This window comes from Tupaia chinensis, unplaced genomic scaffold (genome assembly GCF_000334495.1).
Source record: "Tupaia chinensis unplaced genomic scaffold, TupChi_1.0 Scaffold000647_1, whole genome shotgun sequence".
Classification (NCBI taxonomy): Eukaryota; Metazoa; Chordata; class Mammalia; order Scandentia; family Tupaiidae; genus Tupaia; species Tupaia belangeri.
In genome coordinates this window covers 3,483,085-3,508,482 of record NW_006160168.1, presented here as the reverse complement: position 1 = coordinate 3,508,482, position 25,398 = coordinate 3,483,085, and the positions used below count along the sequence as shown (strand labels likewise).

At 37.4% G+C, this 25,398-nt stretch overlaps 1 protein-coding gene across 4 annotated transcripts in view; it reads right to left on the bottom strand.

Moving 5' to 3' along the window:
- Nucleotides 1-988: 988 nt before the first annotated feature.
- Nucleotides 989-25,398, bottom strand: part of MINDY3 (MINDY lysine 48 deubiquitinase 3) — a 120,804-nt gene continuing 96,394 nt past the window's right edge. For all 4 annotated transcript variants that reach the window (XM_006159752.3, XM_027776248.1, XM_027776250.1 and 1 more), the window contains 4 exons: nt 15,856-15,928; nt 12,786-12,873; nt 4,983-5,054; nt 989-1,930 (listed from right to left, as the gene is read on the bottom strand). In XM_006159752.3, the coding sequence (XP_006159814.1) occupies nt 1,781-1,930; nt 4,983-5,054; nt 12,786-12,873; nt 15,856-15,928 (383 nt within the window). In that variant the 3' untranslated portion in view covers nt 989-1,780. The remainder of the gene's footprint in view (nt 1,931-4,982; nt 5,055-12,785; nt 12,874-15,855; nt 15,929-25,398) is intronic.

Here is a 25,398-nt window from a genome sequence, read left to right as displayed (position 1 = left end):
GTGGTTTTCAGTATGTTCAGGGTTGTACAACCATCACTGCAATCTGATTTTAGACCATTTAATCACCCCAGAAAGAAACTCCATACACGTTAGCAGTCCCTCTCCAAGTCTGGGTACTCCACTCCATCCCAGCCTGGCCTGCAAACCCACTTCCTATGACTTGCCTTTTCCAGACATTTCATATAAATGGACTTGTATATACATACTGTCTATGGGGTCCTTGCCACTGGCTTCTTTCACTTAGCATGTTTTTGAGGTTCACCAGTTAGAGCATGTGTAATTCATTCTTATTGCAAAGTAAAATTCTATTGTATGCATATATTACATTTGTTTATTCATCCATCGGGTGATGAACATTTAGCTTCTTTCTACTCTTTGACTTCTATGAATACTGCTGTTATAACCATTCATGTAAGTTTTTGACTGAATTTGTTACCATTTCTCTTGGGTGTGCACTTACAAGAGTGGAACTGCTGGGTCACAGAGAAGTGCTGTATTTAAGTTTTTGTATGTAACTGTTTTCCAAAGCATTTTACATCCTCACCAGCAGTGTGTAAGAGTTCCTATTGCTCCACATCCTCACTAACATTTATCTTTTTGGTTTTAGTTATTTTAATAGTATGAAGTGTATTTTGTAGTTTTTGATTTATGTTTCTCAAGGGACTGGAGTTGAGCATCTTTTCATGTGTTAACTGGCCATTTTTATATCATCTTTGTGTATATTATCTTTGAAGAAACATCTAAGTCATTTGCTCCCTTAAAAATCTTTATTGAGTTATGAGTGCTATTTAATTCACTGGTCTGGACAGTGGCTACAGGTTTCTGTGCTCCTGGCTGTCCTGGGTTAGCAAATTTTTTAGGTGAACAGAGGTCTGGTCTCTAATTAAAGGTCTCAGATGAGTCCATTCTGCCCTGTGCTCTCAGAATTGCCGGGCAGTCATTTACACGTATTTATTTTGAGCAATTAATGTAAAAAAAAATGCAAAGGTACATGTAAAGAAAAAAAGTATTTATTTAGGCCATTGACTAGGATCATAATAAATAATGGAATATACTAATGTAATAACAGATGTTCTCATGCATTTATCACATTTATAAATATACAGAAAGTTGGCTTACTGGGCTGTTGGAACAAATTTGGAAAAGTGTGTTTGGCAACAAAGTTAACAGTGTTAAGACTATCAAACAGATTCTCTTTTCTATCATTTTTTTAAAATACATCCCCTATTCATCTGTGAGTAAATGGTAATGGTCCCTTATCATTTCTACTTTTTATAAACATACAAGAGCTAGGGCAACTGTCAAAGGATCTGAGCTGATAATTTGTTATTTACTGATAATTCTAATGGAAAACAAGATTTTAGAAAAGGAATGACAATAATGAACTCTTGTGCATTACAGTGTGGAGACAAACAGCATACAAGCCAGAACCACTTAAACAGTAAGATGTGCCCAAATGAAATAAAACCCCAATGTACAAATGCTTAGGATGTTTGTAATTTGAAAAGTAAATGACCAATTATCTGACTGTGGAATGAAGTCTGATTAAAGCTTAATTTTGCTAGTAAGTTTCACACACAGAGTTATAACAGGATAACCTTTAACATAAAGCTTTAAAACAAATAATTTAAACATATCTTAAACACTGAAAAAGTGTTTCTGATTGTTATTTACAGGTGATCAATTATACCAGTGTATAGATTAATTTAGCCAACCGCCAGTCTTGAATCCCACTTTCACCATCTCTTATTATGATCTTCCTTAAAAATACTTGGTAAAATCAGTTTAGTGAAGGAGAGCGATCTGTAGTCCAGAGCAATTCGATGTAGGGCCATTTGGTTTGGAGACAGCGTTTTATAGGAGTGTCATCTGTCTGGAGCATGGGATCTTCAAAACCCATGACTACCGCAGTCCCTTCTACATACATTACCTGTTGAACAAAATAAAGCCTTAGTCAATTGGTATTTTCAGCAAATTCTTATGTGGCATACAAGCAGTTTTTATAGACTAGCAAATAAGGTACTGCATATTGTTTTAAGCAGCACTGTTATTTTTGCTCATAATTTCTATCAAAACTTCTGCCTACTGATTAATGTAAAAATAAATTTGTAAATGAGATAGGGAAACAAATTTTAATTGTTAGGTGATTTTTAGAATTCAAGATTATAATTAAAAAGGGGACCAGCAGTTAGTGTAATGGCTATGTCGCTGGACTCCCATGTAGCTGACCGCGGTTCAAGTCCTAGACCTGGTGGCTTAAACTCATGCCATGTGCATGTGCATGCGTGCTCAAGATTCTGAGAAGAGAATGGAGGAGAAGGGATTGTGGCATGGCCATCCCCCCTGGGGGGTGATTTCTCACTTTGTTTCTCTGTCTCTCTGTCTTTCTGGCGAGCACATGCACCCTATAGCAAAAACCTCTCCAAAAAAATAAATAAATAAAAAAGATTATGATTGAAAATAAATAAATACGGAAATCACAAAACACATACAGTTTCTAAAAAATAATACATTATTTAAATAAGTATCTATTTGGAAGAAATTTTAAATTATGTGGTTCCCATTGCATTAGTCTATATTAAAGCATCCATTCAGATGCCTATGCTGCCCCTGAAATGGAAAGCTACAACAGAAATATAAGTTATATATTCTAAGGAAGACTTTATTTTGTCCATTAATTTAAGTATTAAATTTCCAGAGCTGAAAACAATTGGCACATTTGTCAGTAAATTTGCTATTATGACCTGCATGTCAGAAATATTTAATACCATGAGTACACTTTGTACTACATGAAAAATTGCAGAGAAAAAATTGAAAAGGGTGTCAAGACAGAAAAAAAAAAATCTAAGAGTAGACAGAAAGTAACACATCAAACTGGCCAGGTACTTTATATGCAGTGGCAATAATCACATAAAATATAAACTGGTAGGTAGATATGAAAGTTTTATTCTGATTATTTTAATTTGCAATGAAAATATTATTATTATTATTATTATTATTGTTAGACTGTTCATGCACTTGCCAGAGAGTAAGAGGGAGGGGAGAAAGAGAAATGGTCACGCTGCAATCCTTTCTCCTCCATCTCTCCTTCCTTTTGGGATTTTGAGTGCACACACATCTAGCCCAGTGTGTTTCTTGAGCTGCTAGGCCTGGGATTCAAACTACATGGTCAGCCACGTGGGATGTGGCTGCCTTTTCCAATAGGCCATGGTGCTGGCCCATTAAAAACTTTGAAAAGTATTTATAACATCTATAAAAAAAACCCTAATGTGTAACTGAGGGTTCACTGTGTATATTAAAACACTCAATCATAAATTTTTGAACAGAAACTCCAACTCTGCATAATTTAAAAGGAAAAGATACACATACTTTGGAAGAAGGCAAACTAATTATTTTTACACATTCAATGGGTAAAACACATGTTTGTAATTATGTTCATCCAATATAAAAACTATATGCTGTTTGACTAAGGAGCCAAAAGAAACAACTTTATTGGCTTTACATGGAAATTTCTTTAAAAACACATTAAATATGAGAATAGAATATTTTATATTACTAAGTCAAAAATTTGGTTTCAAAAATCTCATTTTTTTAAGAATCGCTAATGACATACTTTCCTGTGAAATACATTATTTTCATCTTTAATTTGGATAATGTTTTAGTTTGTTTCTAATTTGATGAAATAAAATTAGATCTGCTTTTCAACTTCCCAAAACAAAAAGCTGTACACAAGGAATACAACTCACATTGTTCTCAACAAATAAGAAAGGACCCACTGTTCGCAAAGATCTTCACTTGCTTGGAGCATCACAGCAGAAGTACTGGGCAACCTACTGTGACCTATCTCTAGTGGCACCGAGCGTGGACTGCCTGGTGGGGCAGGCTCTGTTCCACTTTGCCAGCATTCCCCTTTGGTCTGTTTCCTCAGGTATTTTTAAAAGTACCTTACTATGCAGTCTATCATATTTCTAGCTCCTGAATAACTTCATAACATCATACTTCTGCAACTTAATGACAGAGATGCTTTGCTTTATAGGTGTTATACATTATCGTCACAGTAGTATTGCATCTTCTTTTATTTCTGATCTTTTTGTTAGTATGTCAAACGCTTGTCACAAGCATGACTTGAAGACTTACTATATACAGGTAGTGAGGCCAAGCAGACCAAGGACAGGATTGGGAATCAGGAACTCAGTTCCAATCCCTGCTCTGCCAATGACTTGCTGTGTGACTCTGGGTGAGTCACTTAATCTCCCTGTCTCAGATGCCTCATCTGTAAAATATGGATAATGTTTGACTGATCTACCTTGTAGGGATTATGTAGACGAATAACTGATTAGTGACTAAAAAGTACCTATTAAAAAACTATGCAACGCTTCAAAATCTGGGTGAAGCACTCTGTTAAATTGGGATTGACAGAGAATACACCATGAAGTAAGGTGTGAACTTTAATATAAAACATGAGAGGTCTTCAAAAAGTTCATGGACAATGTATATTATGAAAAAACTATACATGGATTTCAAAAGTTTTTGCACCAAAATAAACTTGTACTTGAATTCTAGTCCCACAAGTTTACTGAAGTCCCCTTATATAATTCAAAGTAAATACTCAGTAAAGTCTAGCTATTAATTAAATCTAAAATATTTTTCTCACTACACTTTACTCCTTTCTCCTTTTACATAGATCAGTAACAATTTTCTCTGGACCAACTCTAGGATTCAGAAATGTGGACATGGTCAAGGATAACAATATGTATGTATATGTGGTTACTTTGTCACAGTAAATCAATTGCTCCAAAGTTCAATGTAGATCTTCATATACTGGCCAAATCAAAATATGACTAGTTCTGAAATATGTTGTGATAGTAATCAGACTCTTGCAATAATCTCCTTAATGTAGCAACTGCACGGGAATTAAAACACTGTTATATATTTATCTCATCATCCTAGTTAAAGACAAATTATTTCATGCATTATCATACCTTTTCATTATAATTTGATTGCTTCAATCCATTGTAGTGGTAGACAGTAAAAGACTCTGGACCACTGGAGCCCTGTAATAAATAAAGTACTATTAAAATTTACATCTTCATATCCAGCAATTTCTAATTAGCAACTGAAAGGAAAATGCAAGTTCCTTAAATCCTTATATGTTCATTAGAGAATCATTTGATAGAAAAAGAAACTTAGATTTATGAAGTTAACTATCAGAAAAGCCAAAAGCTTAAAAAAAAAAAAAAGACTGGGAACTAGCAGTTGGCATAATGGCTATGTCGCTGGACTCCCACGTAGTCAACCGCGGTTCACGTCCCAGACCTGGTGGTTTAAAACTCACGCCGGGCGCGTGTGCGTGCATGCCCAAGATCCTGAGAGGAGAATGGAGGAGAAGGGATTGCGGCGTGACCATCCCCCCTGGGGGGTGATTTCTCGCTTTCTGTCTCTATGTCTCTGTCTGTCTGGTGAGCGCACGTGCCCTATAGCAAAAAATCTCTCCAAAAAAAAAAAACGACTAAAAACTCCTGAGTTTCATTATCAACTCTTCTATACTAGTTTAACAATGTGCATGAATTGTAATCTTTTTTTTTTAAGGACAAGTTTCTGTAAGACAAAAGTAGCTTCTAAAATATATCAATATGCATAAGCAATAGTATTACTGTACTAAGACCACAAATATATATGCGCCAATATTTCCAATTTGGTCCACAATATTAAATAGGGGTTTCCATTTTTAAAAATATCATTTGAATTTTATCAACTTTTATTTTTGAAGAGTTTTTTTGCAACATAGTACGTGCACTTGCCAGAGAGACAAGAGAGCAAAAGACAGAAAGTGAGAAATGCACCCCCATGGGGGATGGCCATGCCATGCCACAATCTCTTCTCCTCCACCCTCCTCTCAGGATTTTGGGCAGGCATGCGCACAAGCCCAGTGTAAGTCACCGGGTCTGGGACTCGAACCGTGGTTGACTATATGGGATTCCAGCAATATAACCACTATGCCATCTACTGGTCCTGAATTTTAGCAACTTTTAATTGGTGAAAATAACATTGTGAGAAACTGAAACACATAAGGTGCTTAAAAAGACTTAAATAACATTCAGTAAAAAAAATATATCCTATAAATCACTTGTCTGAGCGCACCAAGCTCTCTTGACCAGGACCCTGGTCTTAGACTGGGATCTTTTCTGGACCTTATCTCATCAGCCAGGATTGATGTGCATATGCACATGCACCTGATATTTACAGGGCAACACAGGAACTGAACCCTGATCTTCCATATGGCAGACAGCATTGCAGAGTACCGTGCTATCACTGTGCCATTTGGCTAGACCTTAACCTTAGTTTTCAATTAGCTAAAGATCAAGCCTAACACTCTTAACCAGCATTCAAGGCTATTAATAGTCTCATTCCACTGAAAATGGCTGGCTCCAAATGGTTTCTCTCAGGGTCTATGGCTGAGTCTGCTTGTCTTTCTGGCCACATCTGATTGCTATGAGGATGAGCTTGACCCAAGCTGAGCCAGAGTTGTTCTTCAAAGTTTTTTCAACTGGAGCGAGGGGAACAGAGCTGTTGGCAACTGTGGCCTCACCTCCTAGAGAAAGGTGAGCTGAGAAAGTAGCTACTTTACAGAGAAAAGATGGGTGATAAATCCTGGCAGTGTCTGAGGCCTCTGCTCCCGAATCCAAGGCTCCAAGTGCTACCTTCTGTACTGGCTTCGACTACCCTGAGATACTCTTCTCATTTGTCTATTTCCCTCCAAGTAAGTCAGCTCAGGCTGTGATTCTGTGATGTGCAACCTGGAGTTCTAAATGAATGTAAGACTTAATCTACCTTTTTGGTCTTATCTTCAACTACTCAGCTTTCTGAATTCTGTTTTAGATAAGCATTTTTTCCATGAAAAAACTTTCTGTTGACCATTTTCACATTCATGACTTTTTCTTTCTTTTTTACTTCTCACTAAAACGTTTTCTCTCCTTTTTCCTTTGTAATATATAAGAGTTGGTTCAAATCTTACCTTTTCTTTAAAGTGTTCCCTTAACAATCAGGTTGAGTCTTTAACATTTAAAACTGTTACTTTGGGAACCAGCAGTTAGTGTAATGGCTATGTCGCTGGACTACCACGTAGTTGACCGCGGTTCGTGTCCCAGACCTGGTGGCTTAAAACTCACGCCGGGTGCGTGTGCATGCGTGCCCAATATCCCGAAATGAGAACGGAGGAGAAGGGATTGCGGCGTGACCATCCCCCCTGGGGAGTGATTTCTCGCTTTCTGTCTCTCTGTCTTGCGAGCACACACGCCCTATAGCAAAAACCTCTCCAAAAAAAAAATCGTTACTTTTACAACTGTTTGAATAATTAATTTCAGAATAAACCATATGCTACTTTGTATTTGTATCATTTCTTCAATGGGGTGAGTATTCAAAAATTTCATTAAAAATGTATATAATAAATTATGTATGAATTTCAAATATTTTTGCATAAAAATAAATTTGAACTTTCATTTTTCCAATTTTTTGAAGTGCCCTCATGACTGTTAACTTTTATCTCTTTCATTTCCAATTATAATCTAAGCTTTCTTGTAATCTTTTGTATTCCTCTCAAAATGCTTTATGAAACAAAAAAATCTGATTTATTTGATTGCTTCCTTAATAATACATGCCAATGCAATTAGTTGCTTTGATAAAATAATTTGGCTCTTGATTTTCAGTTAACTTATTTTAATTTTAAAAACAAACACTTGCTATAATGAATACAATTTATATTCTCTAGTTCCATTAATTAACAACTGGCATAAAATACAGAAACATCAACAAAAGAAAATGTAACACTGTTGGGTGGAAGAGCTTCTAGGCTTGGTTAGGTCTATGCTGAATAAACTAGGCAGTTCTATGACTTTAAATAATTTTAAGTTCTTTGTTTCTTCATTGCCAAAATGAGAAAAATAGCCCTTAATTTCTATGGCATATAGTGCCTTGTACACAGTATATACTTAGGAAATGGTAGCTGCTTCTGCTAGTCTTATTATAAACAAGTTGCCTTGAAAAGTTTATGCACATTCCCACTTTTTCTCCCCTGCACCAGCCTGTACTACACAGAAAATAGGTATTGTTCATTACCACCTACTTAAAGTACTTTCTTAGACTGCTGAAGTTGGCTGTTTTCCTAGCTGACTCCAGTTTTGCAATTTTACTTCACTTACTTGATCAAACATTTGCTGAGTTATCACTATATTGATGTGTTAGATACATAATACTACATGGATAAAGGCAAAAAAAAACACAAAACAGTGGCAGGTAACTAACTGCATTTTGGGACTATAGAGAAAAAGAACATCAGTTATGTGGGTGATGATGAGGAAGGATCCATGACCCAGGAGGGGTCTAAGCTCTGACAAGATGTCAATAGGCAGGAATGTGACAGGCCGTCCTCTCACAGATAGTCACAAACTCTGGCCTCTTTAAGAATCACCTAAAAGGCTTGTTGAACCAGAGAGTTCTGCTCATCACCAAAGTTTCTAACTCCTCAGGAGTGGGGAGAGACACGAGAATTTACAGTTCTAATAGGTTCTTTGAGAACCCATTCTTTAAAGAAAATCAAGAGCAGGTTCACATGCTTCAGCTGAGGAATGAGCCTAAATTATAGAGCGAGCCAAACTTGATTAGACAGAGTAAGTGCAGAATAGCAAACAACAACAACAAAACCCAGACAACCCCAAAAACAGCAAACAGTAAGAGATGAGGAAACTAACGGTATAATCAAATAAAAGTGTCTGTTATATGTCAAAAGAAGGGAACTAGAACCTTCCCTCATTACCTCAAGGAAAAGTCATGATGGAACTTTGCATAGAAAAACATGTCAAGACTTTTCTGACAACCCAATACAAATAAAATATTAATTCCTTGAAGTAGTAAGGTATAATAATTATAAGCATCATGTAATTAACTAAATATAAAGCATATATAAATGCTTCCAAAATACTTGGGAACTGCCTCACTTTGTTTCTTTTTTTTGGGGGGTGGGGGGAGAGGTTTTCGCTATGGGGTACGTGCGCTCACCGGGCAGACAAAGAGAGACATAGAGACAGAAAGCGAGAAATCACCCCCCAGGGGGGATGGCCATGCCGCAATCCCTTCTCCTCCATTCTCCTCTTGGGATCTTGGGCACACACGCACATGCACCCAGCGTGAGTTTTAAGCCACCGGGTCCAGGACGCGAACCGCGGTCGACTACGTGGGAGTCTAGTGACATAGCCATTACGCTAACTGCTGGTCCCAGAAATCAATATTTCTATCAAGTTTTCTGACAGCATTTTTATACATAAAAGTAAAATGAATAAATGTGATCATATATTAAGTATTTATCAAGATAGCTAAAACACAATATTAGATTCCATAAAAGAGCTTTAAAAAAAAAACCTAGTAGTTGGAATGTAAACAAATAGGATATTGCAATACAATACAATCTGATAATTTCAGAAAACGAAAAGAACAAAGCATTTATAGAAATTTAAGAAGGTCCAACAGGCTCTATCGTGATATCACTAGGTACTTTTGAACTTCACTCATTTCCTTTTCTTTATTCACAATAATCCCACACACAGCTATAGGCTTAGAAAGTATGGGTCCCTTTTTCTTTTTGAATTACTAAGATCCAGTGCTCATAATACCATCTATTTTGTGAAAGATAATTTAAATCTGAGATATCAAATTAATAATTAGATCTTAAAAATTAGTAATTTTATCTTGAAATTTTCCCTCTACCATTTATTTTTCTACTTGCCAGTAAATCTCTTGTATAATAGGAGTAGAACAGAAATTGCCATTTCTATTGGAACGATGAACTTTAAACACTGTTGCTATCTGATGAAATGATCATGCTGTATCTAGCTCAACATTTCAGCTGTATGGTAAAATCCTTTACAGATAAGAAGCGAAGAAGAAAAGACAAGCACAGGATATTGAACTGGCTCACCAAGGGTGCAGAGGAACTCAAGCACTGAGATCAGCATGAAATCCAAGTAACTGAGCTCTCACAAAGCCCCAGTGGAAGGCCTATCTCAGCGGGACACAGCCTAGCCCCACACAGAGGCTTTTCATCTACTCAACTGAGAATCTCCTGGAACTTAGGTTCAACAGCAGGAGTGCCTACTACCTTCAGGCGCCTTTACCTCTGTCCCAGTATTCAGACAGCTCTAGAAGGGCCCAGACTAATCTATGACCAATAGTTAACCTGACAGAAGAAAAGCAAGGGTGGTAGAGGAGAAAAAGAACCACTCTTTTACTCCACATATTTCTAAATTATTTTATCCTTCTTTTAGAAAACCAGTATTATTTGTGTGTGTGTGTGTGTGTGTGTATGTGCATGTGTGTGTGTGTATAGCATGATTTCCCCTGTCTCTGTCCTTGAAGTTTTACATTATTGTATTGCAACATACATACCTTTCTGTTGTCTCTGTATGGAAAGTCTTTACATAACAGTACTTCACTTCCTTAGTTTCACATTTATATGTTAAAACATTTTAAAGAAGTAGGAAAAAAAAATTCCTGAAAGAATCACAGGTGATCATTCCAACAGAAGAAAATAATATATGCATTTTCTCAACTATGTTACCTGATCAGGAAAAAATTCTTGAAGAAATGGACCCAATAATATGATTCCTAATCCTTCTGGATCTAATTTATTCTTCATGAGATTTATACTATGAGGGTAAAAAAGAAAAAAGAAAAACAGTGGATAACAAGGGGAACAGAAAAATTTTCTTTTTTTCTCTTTCATGATTAAATTACTGGTACCATAACACATTCAACTGCCAAAAATCCTAAGTGCTGTTGTTTTTTTTAGAACCTTAATGACCAATACACAGGAATGACAACTAATTTGCCAAAACTTGGTTATTTTTAAAGCAGAGTAATCTGTTACTATTTAAAATTTAAATCATGACGATGACTTTGGAATATTGTTCCTTATTAGGTAAAGTAATTTAAAAACCAAGGCTTATAAACTTAGGCTTGTAAGCTCCCAAAGGCAAATTCTCTTTCTGTCATAGGTATGCTTGAATTTAACAATCAAATGAGGCGTTTAAAACTTTTAAAAAAAATGTTTATTTTTAAACCCAAGGAGAAAAAGAAACAGCATCAAAAAGCAATGAGTGGCACATCAGATAATCAAAGACATCTCTTCAAAAGCTTATTTTCAAGAACTAAGAGACACAGAGGCTTTAAACTCTTAGACAATGTAACTTGTAGGTTAAAGAGGTTAACAGCATTCTCAAAGAGCTAAAATACAGTGAAGTCAATGGCACGTACTTTATTGACCTAGAGTGAGTAGTGCTCTGTGTAGCTCTTACAACCTAGGAGGAGATAGGGCCAGTTAGAGGTGCACTGCAATTTGAAGAGTTTAAAAAATGAAACTGGCCTTTTCAGAGAAGTTTTATTCTCCATGTTAGCTCAGACTATAATGCCAAATTAAACACAGCTAATTATAAACCATGCAAAGTGTCATGTTCAGGATTTGGGTGGCTTTAGTTAACAAACTACTCCAGGGGTGGCTTCTCTCATTTGGTTCTTGTCCAAGATGAATCTAGACCATGTGTCGCTCCAGCAGTTTATTTGGAAGTGATTTGAGAGATGGAGACAGGGAGCAGACTAGAGCCTTGGACAGATTTGGTCAGGAGGTAAGATGACCACCTGTCTGAGAGGGTCTCCATGTGGGGACCATTTTGGGGGATCCTTCTGCCTTTCTAATATCTATATTCAGTCTGGGTCAGTTACCAGGTATTTCTCTCAAAAGGGGGAGGTGAAGCTCTTTGTGTCAGGGTACGTTTTAATGTTTAAGAAAGTTCATCTGTGTTGGGGTAGCCTTGTCTCTTGGATACTCCGGGGCCAGGTACATCACCTGCTAACTAGCCCATCATAGTACTGGCCCTACGAGATGCATAAGTCGGCCTGTGGCTTTCATGACTCCTATAGATGTATGCCTCCAGCACACTACACAAAGAACATGACATTCTAATAGATTCCAAGTAAGGCTAGGAGGTTATGAAATGAAACAAATTAAAGCAAGATCATAATACATCAAATATATTTAATCTTTAATATGACCTAGTTAGTTTGGGGTCATATTTTATAAATGTGAGGAGGCCAAAGTACAGAATGAATAACTCAGTCCAATTGTGCAGCTAATTCTAGAAAAAATACCTGATTAAATAAATTCTACCACCTTTAGAATTAAAGGTCTATTACATATTCTGATAAGGAAAATTAGTAGGTGATGACAGTTATCTATGTAAGAATTTAGGTTCAACAGCAGGAGTGCCTACTACCTTCAGGCGCCTTTACCTCTGTCCCAGTATTCAGACAGCTCTAGAAGGGCCCAGACTAATCTATGACCAATAGTTAACCTGACAGAAGAAAAGCAAGGGTGGTAGAGGAGAAAAAGAACCACTCTTTTACTCCACATATTTCTAAATTATTTTATCCTTCTTTTAGAAAACCAGTATTATTTGTGTGTGTGTGTGTGTGTGTGTGTGTGTATGTGCATGTGTGTGTGTGTATAGCATGATTTCCCCTGTCTCTGTCCTTGAAGTTTTACATTATTGTATTGCAACATACATACCTTTCTGTTGTCTCTGTATGGAAAGTCTTTACATAACAGTACTTCACTTCCTTAGTTTCACATTTATATGTTAAAACATTTTAAAGAAGTAGGAAAAAAAAATTCCTGAAAGAATCACAGGTGATCATTCCAACAGAAGAAAATAATATATGCATTTTCTCAACTATGTTACCTGATCAGGAAAAAATTCTTGAAGAAATGGACCCAATAATATGATTCCTAATCCTTCTGGATCTAATTTATTCTTCATGAGATTTATACTATGAGGGGAAAAAAGAAAAAAGAAAAACAGTGGATAACAAGGGGAACAGAAAAATTTTCTTTTTTTCTCTTTCATGATTAAATTACTGGTACCATAACACATTCAACTGCCAAAAATCCTAAGTGCTGTTGTTTTTTTTAGAACCTTAATGACCAATACACAGGAATGACAACTAATTTGCCAAAACTTGGTTATTTTTAAAGCAGAGTAATCTGTTACTATTTAAAATTTAAATCATGACGATGACTTTGGAATATTGTTCCTTATTAGGTAAAGTAATTTAAAAACCAAGGCTTATAAACTTAGGCTTGTAAGCTCCCAAAGGCAAATTCTCTTTCTGTCATAGGTATGCTTGAATTTAACAATCAAATGAGGCGTTTAAAACTTTTAAAAAAAATGTTTATTTTTAAACCCAAGGAGAAAAAGAAACAGCATCAAAAAGCAATGAGTGGCACATCAGATAATCAAAGACATCTCTTCAAAAGCTTATTTTCAAGAACTAAGAGACACAGAGGCTTTAAACTCTTAGACAATGTAACTTGTAGGTTAAAGAGGTTAACAGCATTCTCAAAGAGCTAAAATACAGTGAAGTCAATGGCACGTACTTTATTGACCTAGAGTGAGTAGTGCTCTGTGTAGCTCTTACAACCTAGGAGGAGATAGGGCCAGTTAGAGGTGCACTGCAATTTGAAGAGTTTAAAAAATGAAACTGGCCTTTTCAGAGAAGTTTTATTCTCCATGTTAGCTCAGACTATAATGCCAAATTAAACACAGCTAATTATAAACCATGCAAAGTGTCATGTTCAGGATTTGGGTGGCTTTAGTTAACAAACTACTCCAGGGGTGGCTTCTCTCATTTGGTTCTTGTCCAAGATGAATCTAGACCATGTGTCGCTCCAGCAGTTTATTTGGAAGTGATTTGAGAGATGGAGACAGGGAGCAGACTAGAGCCTTGGACAGATTTGGTCAGGAGGTAAGATGACCACCTGTCTGAGAGGGTCTCCATGTGGGGACCATTTTGGGGGATCCTTCTGCCTTTCTAATATCTATATTCAGTCTGGGTCAGTTACCAGGTATTTCTCTCAAAAGGGGGAGGTGAAGCTCTTTGTGTCAGGGTACGTTTTAATGTTTAAGAAAGTTCATCTGTGTTGGGGTAGCCTTGTCTCTTGGATACTCCGGGGCCAGGTACATCACCTGCTAACTAGCCCATCATAGTACTGGCCCTACGAGATGCATAAGTCGGCCTGTGGCTTTCATGACTCCTATAGATGTATGCCTCCAGCACACTACACAAAGAACATGACATTCTAATAGATTCCAAGTAAGGCTAGGAGGTTATGAAATGAAACAAATTAAAGCAAGATCATAATACATCAAATATATTTAATCTTTAATATGACCTAGTTAGTTTGGGGTCATATTTTATAAATGTGAGGAGGCCAAAGTACAGAATGAATAACTCAGTCCAATTGTGCAGCTAATTCTAGAAAAAATACCTGATTAAATAAATTCTACCACCTTTAGAATTAAAGGTCTATTACATATTCTGATAAGGAAAATTAGTAGGTGATGACAGTTATCTATGTAAGAATTTCAAACAAAACAAAAATATTCTCTTACTCTTCTTTGCCTTTAGAATTGTCAGTAACCAAAAATAAGATGAATTCAATTCTCTTCTGGAAATTAGAGCAGTGTAAACAAGATGGTCTTTATTGGAAATCAGTTTAGAAAACATATAGTATTATACTATTAATAGGATTAGCTCAACTCTGAATTTCTCTTTAAGCTGGAAACAGCAATTATGTCTATTGAGAATGGATATAATTATAACTCTAGGTAGAAAAATTGAAACATATTAAAATTCAGATGTGATTAGCTTGCAAATGTTTATTTCATAGTTTTGAAGAAAGTACACCTGAATTCATTTAAAAGTAGATTAGCACCAAGTCTAAAAACTGTGCCCTCTGTATCCATGGGTTTTGCATCAAGAATTAAACCAACTGCAGAGAAAATATAATATTCAGTCAAACAATACAGCAATTAAAAAAATTAAAAATCCATAGTGGAAGTAATCTAAAGATACTATAAAGTGTATATACAGAAGGATGTGTGTAGGTTATATAGAAATACTTGAGCACCCTCAATTTTGGTATTCATTGGGGAAGGGGTTCCTGGATACAATCTTCTGTTGACATTGAGGGACCGCTACATATCAAAGTTTTATGTTGCTTTTGTTGAAGTTTTTCACTATGTTTTCTAAACATGCTCATTGTCAGAAAAAAAGAAATGTAGAAACAAAAGGAAGACTTAAAATGGATTCTAGGTGATCTTCAGTTTTGCTTTTGTATATATTTAATCAATGTCAAATTAACAAGAGAGTTATTTTCTCAGAGATAATAACAAAAGGTCCTAATCTATGGGAAAAATTTAGATGTCAGCTATGTATAAAACAAAGTGTGAATGAAGATGATGGCAAGGTATTAATATAAAACTGAAAAATTATGATCTGTGTTGTACTCTAGTCACTCACTAGAAAAAAAGATTTCAGTCCAGTTAATGTAATCATTTAGAGATGTTCAATGCCTTTGATCATCTTTCTTTAAGATGGACGAGTAAAGGCCTGTCATCTATTTAAGCATGACAACTAGTAATATCTACATAACACAGAAAGACTGGTGCTTTTCATTGAAGAAACTAAAGATAAACATAAAAATTTTAAAAATAGAAAAAAGTCTTGGCAGAGACAGAATTTATATTTAAAGTTTACAGAAAATGACATATATATTTTTAGCATTTTAAAGCAGGATAGTAAGTTTCTGGTGGGAAAGGAAGCTAATTTAAATTTGTCAAATCTCTGCTAAAATACTGGACCAGTTTCTAAATCTTTGCTTTATATAAATTGCTATGCTTCATATATGCAGATTTAGATAGAAAGAAAAAAGTCAAAAGTAGCTATAATATTTTAATTTATTTAGCTTACTATTCAGGATCTGAAACAAGGTCCAATGCTTTCATCACATCTTCTAGAAGTGAATCAGGTATGAATCCATTATCTGGTGAAAAAGAATGAAAAACCATGTGAAATAAAAATTTACTTCACTGGGACCAGCAGTCAGTGTAATGGCTATGTTGCTGGACTCCCATGTAGTTGACTGTGGTTTGAGTCCCGGACCCGGTGGCTTAAACTCATGCCAGGCGCGTGTGTGTGCGTGCCCAAGATCCCAAGAGGAGAATGGAGGAGAAGGGATTGTGGTGTGATCATTCTCCCTGGGGAGAGATTTCTCTCTTTCTGTCTCTCTGTCTCTCTGGCGAATGCACGTGCTCTGCAGCAAAAAATTTTCCAAAAAAAAAAAAAATTACTTTATGAAATGATATCATTGCTGATTAGACACTAGAGAAAAATCACATAAAAGGAATACAAAAAGTTAAGGAGTAGAATTTTTAGGCACAATGCCTACTATCAGATGCTCCCTTATATTAGTTTTATTAACTACATAGAAAGAATTTATTTTTAAGATTTGTTCTAAGAAAAAAATTAAGCATGTTAATTTCTACTTGAGGACTCCAATGAAACCTTAAAATAAATTTACTTCTCCTTTAAACAGTCTTAAATAAGTACAAAATCTTTAAAAAATTATTTAATTTGGGGTCATAAGATGGAGTAGTGACTACGTCACTGGACTCTCACATGGCTGACTGCAGTTCGAGTCCTGGATCCAGAGGCTTGAAAATCACACCAAAGTATGTGTGTGTGCATGCCTAAGATCCCAGGAAGAGAATGGATAAGAAGGGACTGTGGCATGGCCATCCCCCTGGGGGGTGATTTCTCACTTTCCCTCTCCTTGTCTCTCTTTCTGGTTAACGTATGTGCCCTATGGCAAAAACTTCTTAAAAAAAAGATTAATTTAATTTATTATTATTTTTAATTGGTTATAGTCATGGGGGGGAGGAGTAAGAAAGCAATTCGCCAGGTCTGAGACTCAAACTGTGGTTGACCATGTGAGAGTTTGCGCCCTAACCGTAATGCAACCTGCTGGCCCAAGGTACAGTTTTTACACATAATTAGGAATGCCTTCTTTTTCTTTTTTTCTTTTTTAAAGAGATATTTTTTGCTATAGGGAGCATGTGCTCACTGGAGAGTCTGAGAGAGACAGAGAAACAGAAAGCAAGAAATCACACCCCCCCCACCAAGGGGGATAGCCACATCCCAATCCCTTCTCCTCCATTCTCCTCCTGGGATCTTGGGCAGGCACACACACACGCCTGGTACGAGTTTGAAACCACCAGGTCCGGGACCTGAACTGTGGTTGGCCATGTGGAAGTCCAGCAATGCAACCATTACACCATTGGCTGGTCTCAGGTATGCCTTTCAATAAACAAAGTGAACCTCTAAATTCGCATTAAGAAACCTGAATAAGAGAATGCTTTATCAACAAATTGCTGATACAATGTTATTTAGCTTTCTGAAAAAGCGTTAATAAGCCACTTTATTTAGATAACTAACAATGTAAGAATAAAGCTATCCTATAAAACAGATTTGATGATTTAAAAGCCAGATACAATGGGCAAAATAATCAAAGTTGAAATACAGAGTAGAATCAAATGATGATGAATATTTTATTAAAAATTCTTTTTAATTTTTTTTTTTTTTTGCTTGTTGAAGAAATAACACTGGCAAATGGCATGAAACTCTTAGGATACAACTGAATGTGACATACAAAACGATCTTGTAGGGTAGTTTGAAATGATAGCAGGTCGAAACAAGTCAGTCACTGACTTCAATACAGGTACACTGCCAAGTTCCTCTATCCGTGTACTCGTTCCTGAAGTCTGTTTAAGTTTTAAATCAGCTTCCAACACAATGTGTTCATCAGGGATTAGATGATGTTTTAAAAAGTCTTCCATAGAGAACTAGATGCCCTGAAGCTCTGCACTCATAATCAAACTACAAAAGTCTGAAGTTGCTCTTTTAGGGTGTGGAATTCTATACTGTCACTATCAGCAAAGAAATGAAGAAGTTATGATCGGGCAAAGGTCTTTTCTATTCTTAAAATCAGTTGCTTACCCATATGAGAGAGGTTGGCCTTCGTTAAAAAGCAGTGAATCATTTAGGAAAATTAAAAATGTACAATTAGTTTTTCCTTCTTTGAGTGATGGAGAGAGTGACAGAGAAAGACAGACAGACAGACAGCACCCCCAACAGGGTCTTGACACTGCAATCTATCCCCAGCTTCAGCCAACCCTAGATCATGGACATGTATGTGCTCACGAGAGGTCTTTGGCCTTAAATGTGCCCCCAAAATGCCAACCCCTAAAAATGCAAAATTTTTAGAGTGATGGGTTAGAATAATTCCAATTTGTCAAGTCACCAATAATTTGAGTCATAGAGAATAAAGAATTTATTTGGGGCCAGCAGGTGGCATGGTAGTTAAGATGGTAGACTCTTTTTTTTTTTTTCTTTTGAGAGGTTTTTGCTATAGGGCATGTGTACTCGCCAGAGACAGAAAGAATGAAATCACCCCCCAGGGGGGATGACCACACCACAATCTCCTTTCTCCTCCATTTTCCTCTTGGGATCTTGGGCATGCATGCACACACACCCAGTGTTAGTTTTTTTTTTTTTTTTTTTTTTTTTTGAGAGAGAGAGATTTTTGCTATAGGGCGCGTGAGCTCACAAGAGAGACAGGAAGCAAAAAATCACCCCCTAGGTGGGATGGCCACGCCTCAATCCCTTCTCCTCCATTCTCCTCTCAGGATCTTGGGCATGCACACACACACGCACCCGGTGTGAGTTTAAGCCACAGGGTCCAGGACTCAAACTGCGGTCGACTACATGGGAGTCTAGTGACATAGCCATTACGCCAACTGCTGGTCCCACTCAGCATGAGGCTGACCATTAGGCTGCCGGATCTGGGACCTGAACCATGGTCAGCTACATGGGAGTCCAGCAACGTAACCATTATGCCATCTGCTGGTCCCAAGGTGGTGGACTTGCACACAGGCAACTGTAGTACAAGTCCTGGACACTGTGGCTTAAAATTCATGTTGGGTGTGTGTGCGTGTATGTGCCCAAAATCCCAAGAGAAGGGAGAGTAGTGTGGCAATCTCCCCCGGGGGGTGATTTCTCACTTTCCTTCTCACCTGCTCCCTCTGTTTCTCTCCATTGAGCACACATGCCCTATGGCAAAACCTTTTAAAAAACAAACAAAAATATTACACAAGGTGTCCGTGCATGTATGCTCAAAACCCCCAGAGGGGAACCATGTCCCAGCTCCCTGTGGGTGGAGGGGGAAGGTGATTTTTCACTTTCTCTCACTCTCCCTAAGGCAAAAAGAATTTGTTTAAAGACAGTTGTGGAAACATTGGAGCATTGTGAGCTTAGCTTTGATGAGCTTGCAAGGTAGAAAGGAAAGTATTTATTTTGCTAGGTTAACAAGTCACAGCTAAAAGCTCTGAATTTCTCAATGTCAAACAGGCTTGATCTGGCCACCAGCAGAGAGGAACAATTACATTACAGATTTCTGTTTTTAGGAAGCATCAAACACACCCACTTGATATTAGCATGTTCCTTAGGAACACAGGGTGGCAGGCGGCATAACGGCTGGCCTTTAGCTCAGAAACCATAACCTGCAACTCTGCCCCATGCCCAGATGGCTGTATAAAGACACAAATGACAACAGCGACACAAACAAGAGTGGCTTTCTTAACATCATGCTTACCTTACACACTATTAATCCTGAGCATAAATATTCTGAAACATTTTTATGGTACTTACTGGATTTATAGTTCTTAAACAGACTTTTTTTTTTGGAGAGATTTTCACTGTAGGGCGCGTGCGCTCGCCAGACAGAGAGAGACATAGAGACAGAAAGCGAGAAATCACCCCCCAGGGGGGATGGTAACGCCGCAATCCCTTCTCCTCCATTCTTCTCTCGGGATCTTGGGCACGCATGCACATGCGCCCGGCGTGAGTTTTAAGCCACTGGGTCCAGGACGTGAACCGCGGTCGACTACGTGGGAGTCCAGCGACATAGCCATTACGCTAACTGCTGGTTCCCTTAAACAGACATTTTGAAGCGACAATACCTGTACCAAGTCAGGGACCTAACATTTTGCACATAAAGCATCTTAAAACCAGAGGTGTAATATAATCTTCCCAATAACTACAAAGACTTAATAGATGCAAGATGAGGAGATTTTGGAATTGTTTATATTTAGAACATTTATTCTGATGGGTTTCTTTATTCAGTCATACCTACAAAGATAATTTCTTTAGACAGGAAATGGAATCGTAAGTCTAAAAACAAATGAAACCTATGTCATCCAACACTTAGCTGAATCCTTTGAGAATAAGGAACAGATACGATAACAAGACAGAATACCCACAACAAAACAAATGCAAGAGCACAATTTGTTGACTAGTCAAAGGGATCTAAGAAGCTCTACAAGACAAAGTACAACTTGAGTGCACCAATAACTCAGTATGTGAATGTAAAAGAGGCTATGTGGGCTTTGAAACTCAGAAGAATGGGGACGATGGGGTGTGGAAGCAGAAGAGGGCACAGTTGCTGTGATAGATAGTCAGGAACTCTAGTATAAATATGCTAGTGCACTTAGACTGTGTTCTGAAACACTTGAAGAAGACAAGAGCTGTTCACTAAAAATAAAAATATTGTTGAGGCCAGCAGGTGGTGTGGTAGTTAGGGTGCTGGACTCCCACTTGGCTGACTGAGGTTGGTGTCTCAGACCTGGCAGCCTGTTTTCTCGTGCTCTCTTTCTCTCTCTTTCTCTCTGGCAAGCACATGTGCCTTACAGCAAACTTAAAAAGAATAAAATTAAATACTTTTTTTTAAAAGTGGAATTAAAAAAAATAAAGGTATTTTTAACTAGCAAAAAAGTCAGACTGTCAAGCGCCTAGAGGTTGAGGAGAAGAATAACTCAATGCAAAAAGTGCTGATGGAAGAGGGTGAAAGTTAGCCATGTTGGTGTCGTCGAGCAGATAACCATTTTGTAACTGTAAAATCAGAGTTGGAGTTTAAGGGGAAAGATACACCAACCATGATGTCTGTCCTGAAAGATTAAGTGAAAAAAGAGAGATCCCAGCAGGTCTCTTTTAAGAGAGGCACTAGCTAAACTGAGTGCCACATGAAGGCAGCAAATGGAAGAAACTTGAAATTAACAGGGCAGGAAAAAGCTTTCTCATGTTTGAACTAAAAACAGCTTGTGAGGAGACTGTGGAGGGGCCAAGTGCTTGGCACTATAACATTTTCCAAACACTGTAGGAGAGGGAAAGTTAAGTTTCTTGGGAATAAAAAAAGAAAATAAAGATTTAATTAAGTAAAATGTAATGCCATTTGTTTTGGTCAAATAATTAATGGTTACCTTATTTCATTTTTAACAAATGGTATATTATTATAGTTTATAACATATTATTAAAAGTTTGATAATATAGGTCTACAGCTTAATGACTACTCTTACTGAAAAAAAAAGCACAGGACCCGCTGCTCCTAGCCAAAGTTAGACATTTTCAGATTCCAGCTGTCCTTGGTCTCTTTGCTTAGCATGACTGCTGGCTGGTTCCCCCAGCTCCCCAGCCCTGGAGGACAGGGGTCGCAGATCCCCCAGGGCCTACCACAAAGCCTAACACATGGCAGCTCTTCAGAAACATCTGCTACCTTTAATTATTCAAGCTATTCCCAACTTCGTGTTTAAAAAAAAAACGTTCTGCCCAGGCATCATGGTTCAGCTTCGTAAGTTCTATGCTTGAAGTTCAGAAAGAAATGAGTAGCTGATTTCCAGCTTGTTCTGCAAATTCACTTTTATTATGTGATGGGAAAACTGTGAAGAACTAAAACAGCAGCAGAATATGGAAAAACGATGTTAGGGTAGCATGGAAGAAACAGTGATAACCAGACTACAACAACTGCAAGAATGGCAGTGATGAAAGGGCAGAGGCAAGCGGCAAGGGCATGGGGATTAAGGGTTACTGAAAAGGAACAGAAAAGATAAAGGTAATTCCAGAGAATGTCCAAGGACTGGTGTGTATTAAACTCAACCAACATCTTGACAGCTCATTGTTCTTTTTTTTTTGAGAGGTTTTTTGCTATAGGGCACATGCGCTTGCCAGAAAGACAGAGAGACAGAGAGACAAAGAGTGGGAAACCATCCCCCAGGGGGGAATGGCCATGCCACAATCCCTTCTCCTCCATTCTCCTCTCAGGATCTTGGGCACGCACGCACACACACCCGATGTGAGTTTAAGCCACCGGGTTTGGGACTCGAACACCGGTCGACTACATAGGAGTCCAGTGACATAGCCATTACGCTAACTGCTGGTCCCGACAGCTCATTGTTTTCAAAGATGAAAAAATACATAGCATGACAATGTGGCCATTTTGTTGGGTGAGGTATTAGCCATGTAAAGTGGCATTAGTAAACTCATTTTACAAATGAGAAAACTGAGATTAGGAACTTGCACAACATCACAGTGAGGAATAACAGAGCCATTTTCTGGAATCCAGAAGAACTACAAAATTCCTTTATGGTTCAGCATCTTTAGTCACAGTACTCAATTTACCTCCTTCTCTATTCTTTTTATTTTTATTATTATTTCATAAAAATCCCTATAAACATGTACCTGAATACAAACCACATAGCCAAATACCTTCCCCTCTAAAAAGATGCAATAATAATAATAATAATAATAATAATAAATAATAATAATAATAATAATAGTAAAATAACCTATGGACTTATTCTAGAGTTTGTACGTAATACTTTCTATAAGCCCCATATCTGATTAGCTTCAGGTTCTGAGCATACATACTAGTGACTAGTGTTTGTTTTCATTTCTGAATTTGGGATTACTTCTGAAATTGAGCCAAGTAATTAAAAGTTGACATATCGAGTATTCCAAATGATAAATTGGAAAGACTACTTGATATTTAACAGAACACCTAGAATCCAGTGGTAGTTCTGGTTGTAGACAGTGACTCAAACCCTCACAAGGTTGGTTTTCTCAAGAACAAAGATAAACAGTTGAAAAAATATTTTTGTCCTTATAAGTACACTACTTACAAAGTAAGCACTGAGCTCTTAATACCCTAAAGAATCTGAAATGGAGATTACTCTAAATACTGAACTAGAGTAAGAGTCAGTATCAAAAATCTTATTCCACTATCTTGTTTTCTTTTTAAGATTTAGTTTTATTTATTATTATAATTATTATTATTAATTTTAAATTTGGTATAGGGAGGGCATGTGTACTTACCAGAGACAGAGAGAGAGAGAGAGAAAGTGAGAAAGCACACCAACTCACCAGGTCTGGGACCCAAATGGCGGTCGCCCATGTGGGAGCCCAGTGTCTTAACTACCATGTCACCTGCTGGTCCCCTCATTCCACTTACTTAATAACAGTTCAAACTACAATTATTGGGCTGAAAAAGTCATGATGCATTAAAAAACATGAAGCTGGGACCAGCAGTTAACGTAATGGCTATGTTGCTGGACTCCCACGTAGTCGACTGCGGTTCACGTCCCAGACCGGTGGCTTAAAACTAACGCTGGGCACGTGTGCATGTGTGCCCAAGATCCCGAGAGGAGAATGGAGGAGAAGGGATTGTGGTGTGGCCATCCCCCTTGGTGGATGATTTCTCACTTTCTGTCTCTCTGTCTCTCTCTGTCTGGTGAGCGCACGCACATGCCCTATAGCAAAAACCTCTCCAAAAAAAAAAAAAATGAAAGTGACCTAGTAGAAAGGTTAAAAAGTACCACTTTATGACTTTGGTAGGAGGGAGAGAGACTGCTTTATCTCTTAGTAGAACACCTCAATCTAGTGTTGGTTCTTATAACTAGAAAGTGGCTCTAGACAGTGACTTGAACTCCCTTTCTCTTCTTTATTTAAAGGTTTTTGCACTCACCAGAGAAAAGAAAGACAGCAAGAGGCAAAGTGAGAAATCCTCCCCAATTAGGGGAGATAGCTATGCTGCAATCTCTTCTCCATTCTCTCTTCAGGATTTTGGGTAAGCATGCAAACGTGCCTGAATGATTTTCAAGTCCCTGGACTGGGACTCAAACCGTAGTCAGCCATATAGGAGTCTGGCACCTTAACCTAACCACCTCGCCCACATGCTGGCAATGATTCACTCTCAAAAGGGTGGTTTTCTCAAGAAAAAAATGATGACAATGTCCCTGTCTATTTCCTAGGTTCATGGTAAGGTTTTTAACAAAAACATGGAGGTAAAGTGTTTTCTAATATAAATTGTAATGTTTCATGCAAAAGTCAGACATAATTATTATTATTTTAGACAAGTCCCTATCCCTCTTATAAGCCAGATTTATATCACAAAAAATCAATAAGAAGTCACTTGTTTAGAACTTGGAAGATGTGGTCTCACAGAGGTAATGCTACACATAGTAGTTCACCTTCCTGAGTCCATTTACTCAGTTATATGCCTATGGCATGGTGTTACCAGTGCCACTGAGGTCAGATCCTGTAACTATCAGATACATAGGTAGCAGCCAGGGGCATGAACTGAGGCAGTACAGCGAGGGATACAAAGACACAAAAATACTCATGGGTATCAGGATTTGAATTCTCCTTTCCTCTATTAGGCCAATTATTCTACAAGTATTCCGAGGAGTGTGACAAAGGACAATTGTGCCTACACCAGCCTCTGCTAAATGGAAACTAAAACTATCCAGAAGCTTGTCAGAACTCAGTATATTAACTGTTCTGGGAAGGCTTGATTTATTTGCATCTTGAAACAGAGGCATGCTACTTGGAAATAAATCAGATTAGCAGATTAGTTTTTAAGTAACTGAAAGACTAAAATTGAGCAATTATTCATTTTTAATCTTTCTATTTCCTAGAGGGACTATATATAGCTGAACCATGAGTTGTAATATTCAGATAAGAAAGTAAAATGTATCCTCTTCATAGTGAGTCACATAAGAAAGAGGTATCTTTTCTTTTTCTTTTTTTTTTTTTTGAGAGGTTTTCGCTATAGGGCACGTGTGCTCGCCAGACAGACAGAGACAGAGAGACAGAAAGCGAGAAATCACCCCCCAGAGGGGATGGTCATGCTGCAATCCCTTCTCCTCCATTCTCCTCTTGGGATCTTGGGCACGCACGCACACACGCCCGGCGTGAGTTTTAAGCCACCGGGTCCGGGACGTGAACTGCGGTCGACTACGTGGGAATCCAGCGACATAGCCATTACGCTAACTGCTGGTTCCCAGAAAGAGGTATCTTTTCTCAGGTAGCTGAACAAGTTTTGTTTGCTTTCTTTTTAAATAATAGAATTATTATTCTATTATTCTATTATACAAATAAAATAATACTAGAATTATTTTATTATACAAATAAAATAATACTAGAATTATTATTTTATTATACAAATAAAATTCTCTAGCTAAAAACCAATCAAATCAAGTTTCTTTCTTTAGTAGAAAAACAGCAAATTTGTTTTCACATGAGTCTCTCACAACTCTATTCTGAAATTTGTTTCTGATTTATGTTCTT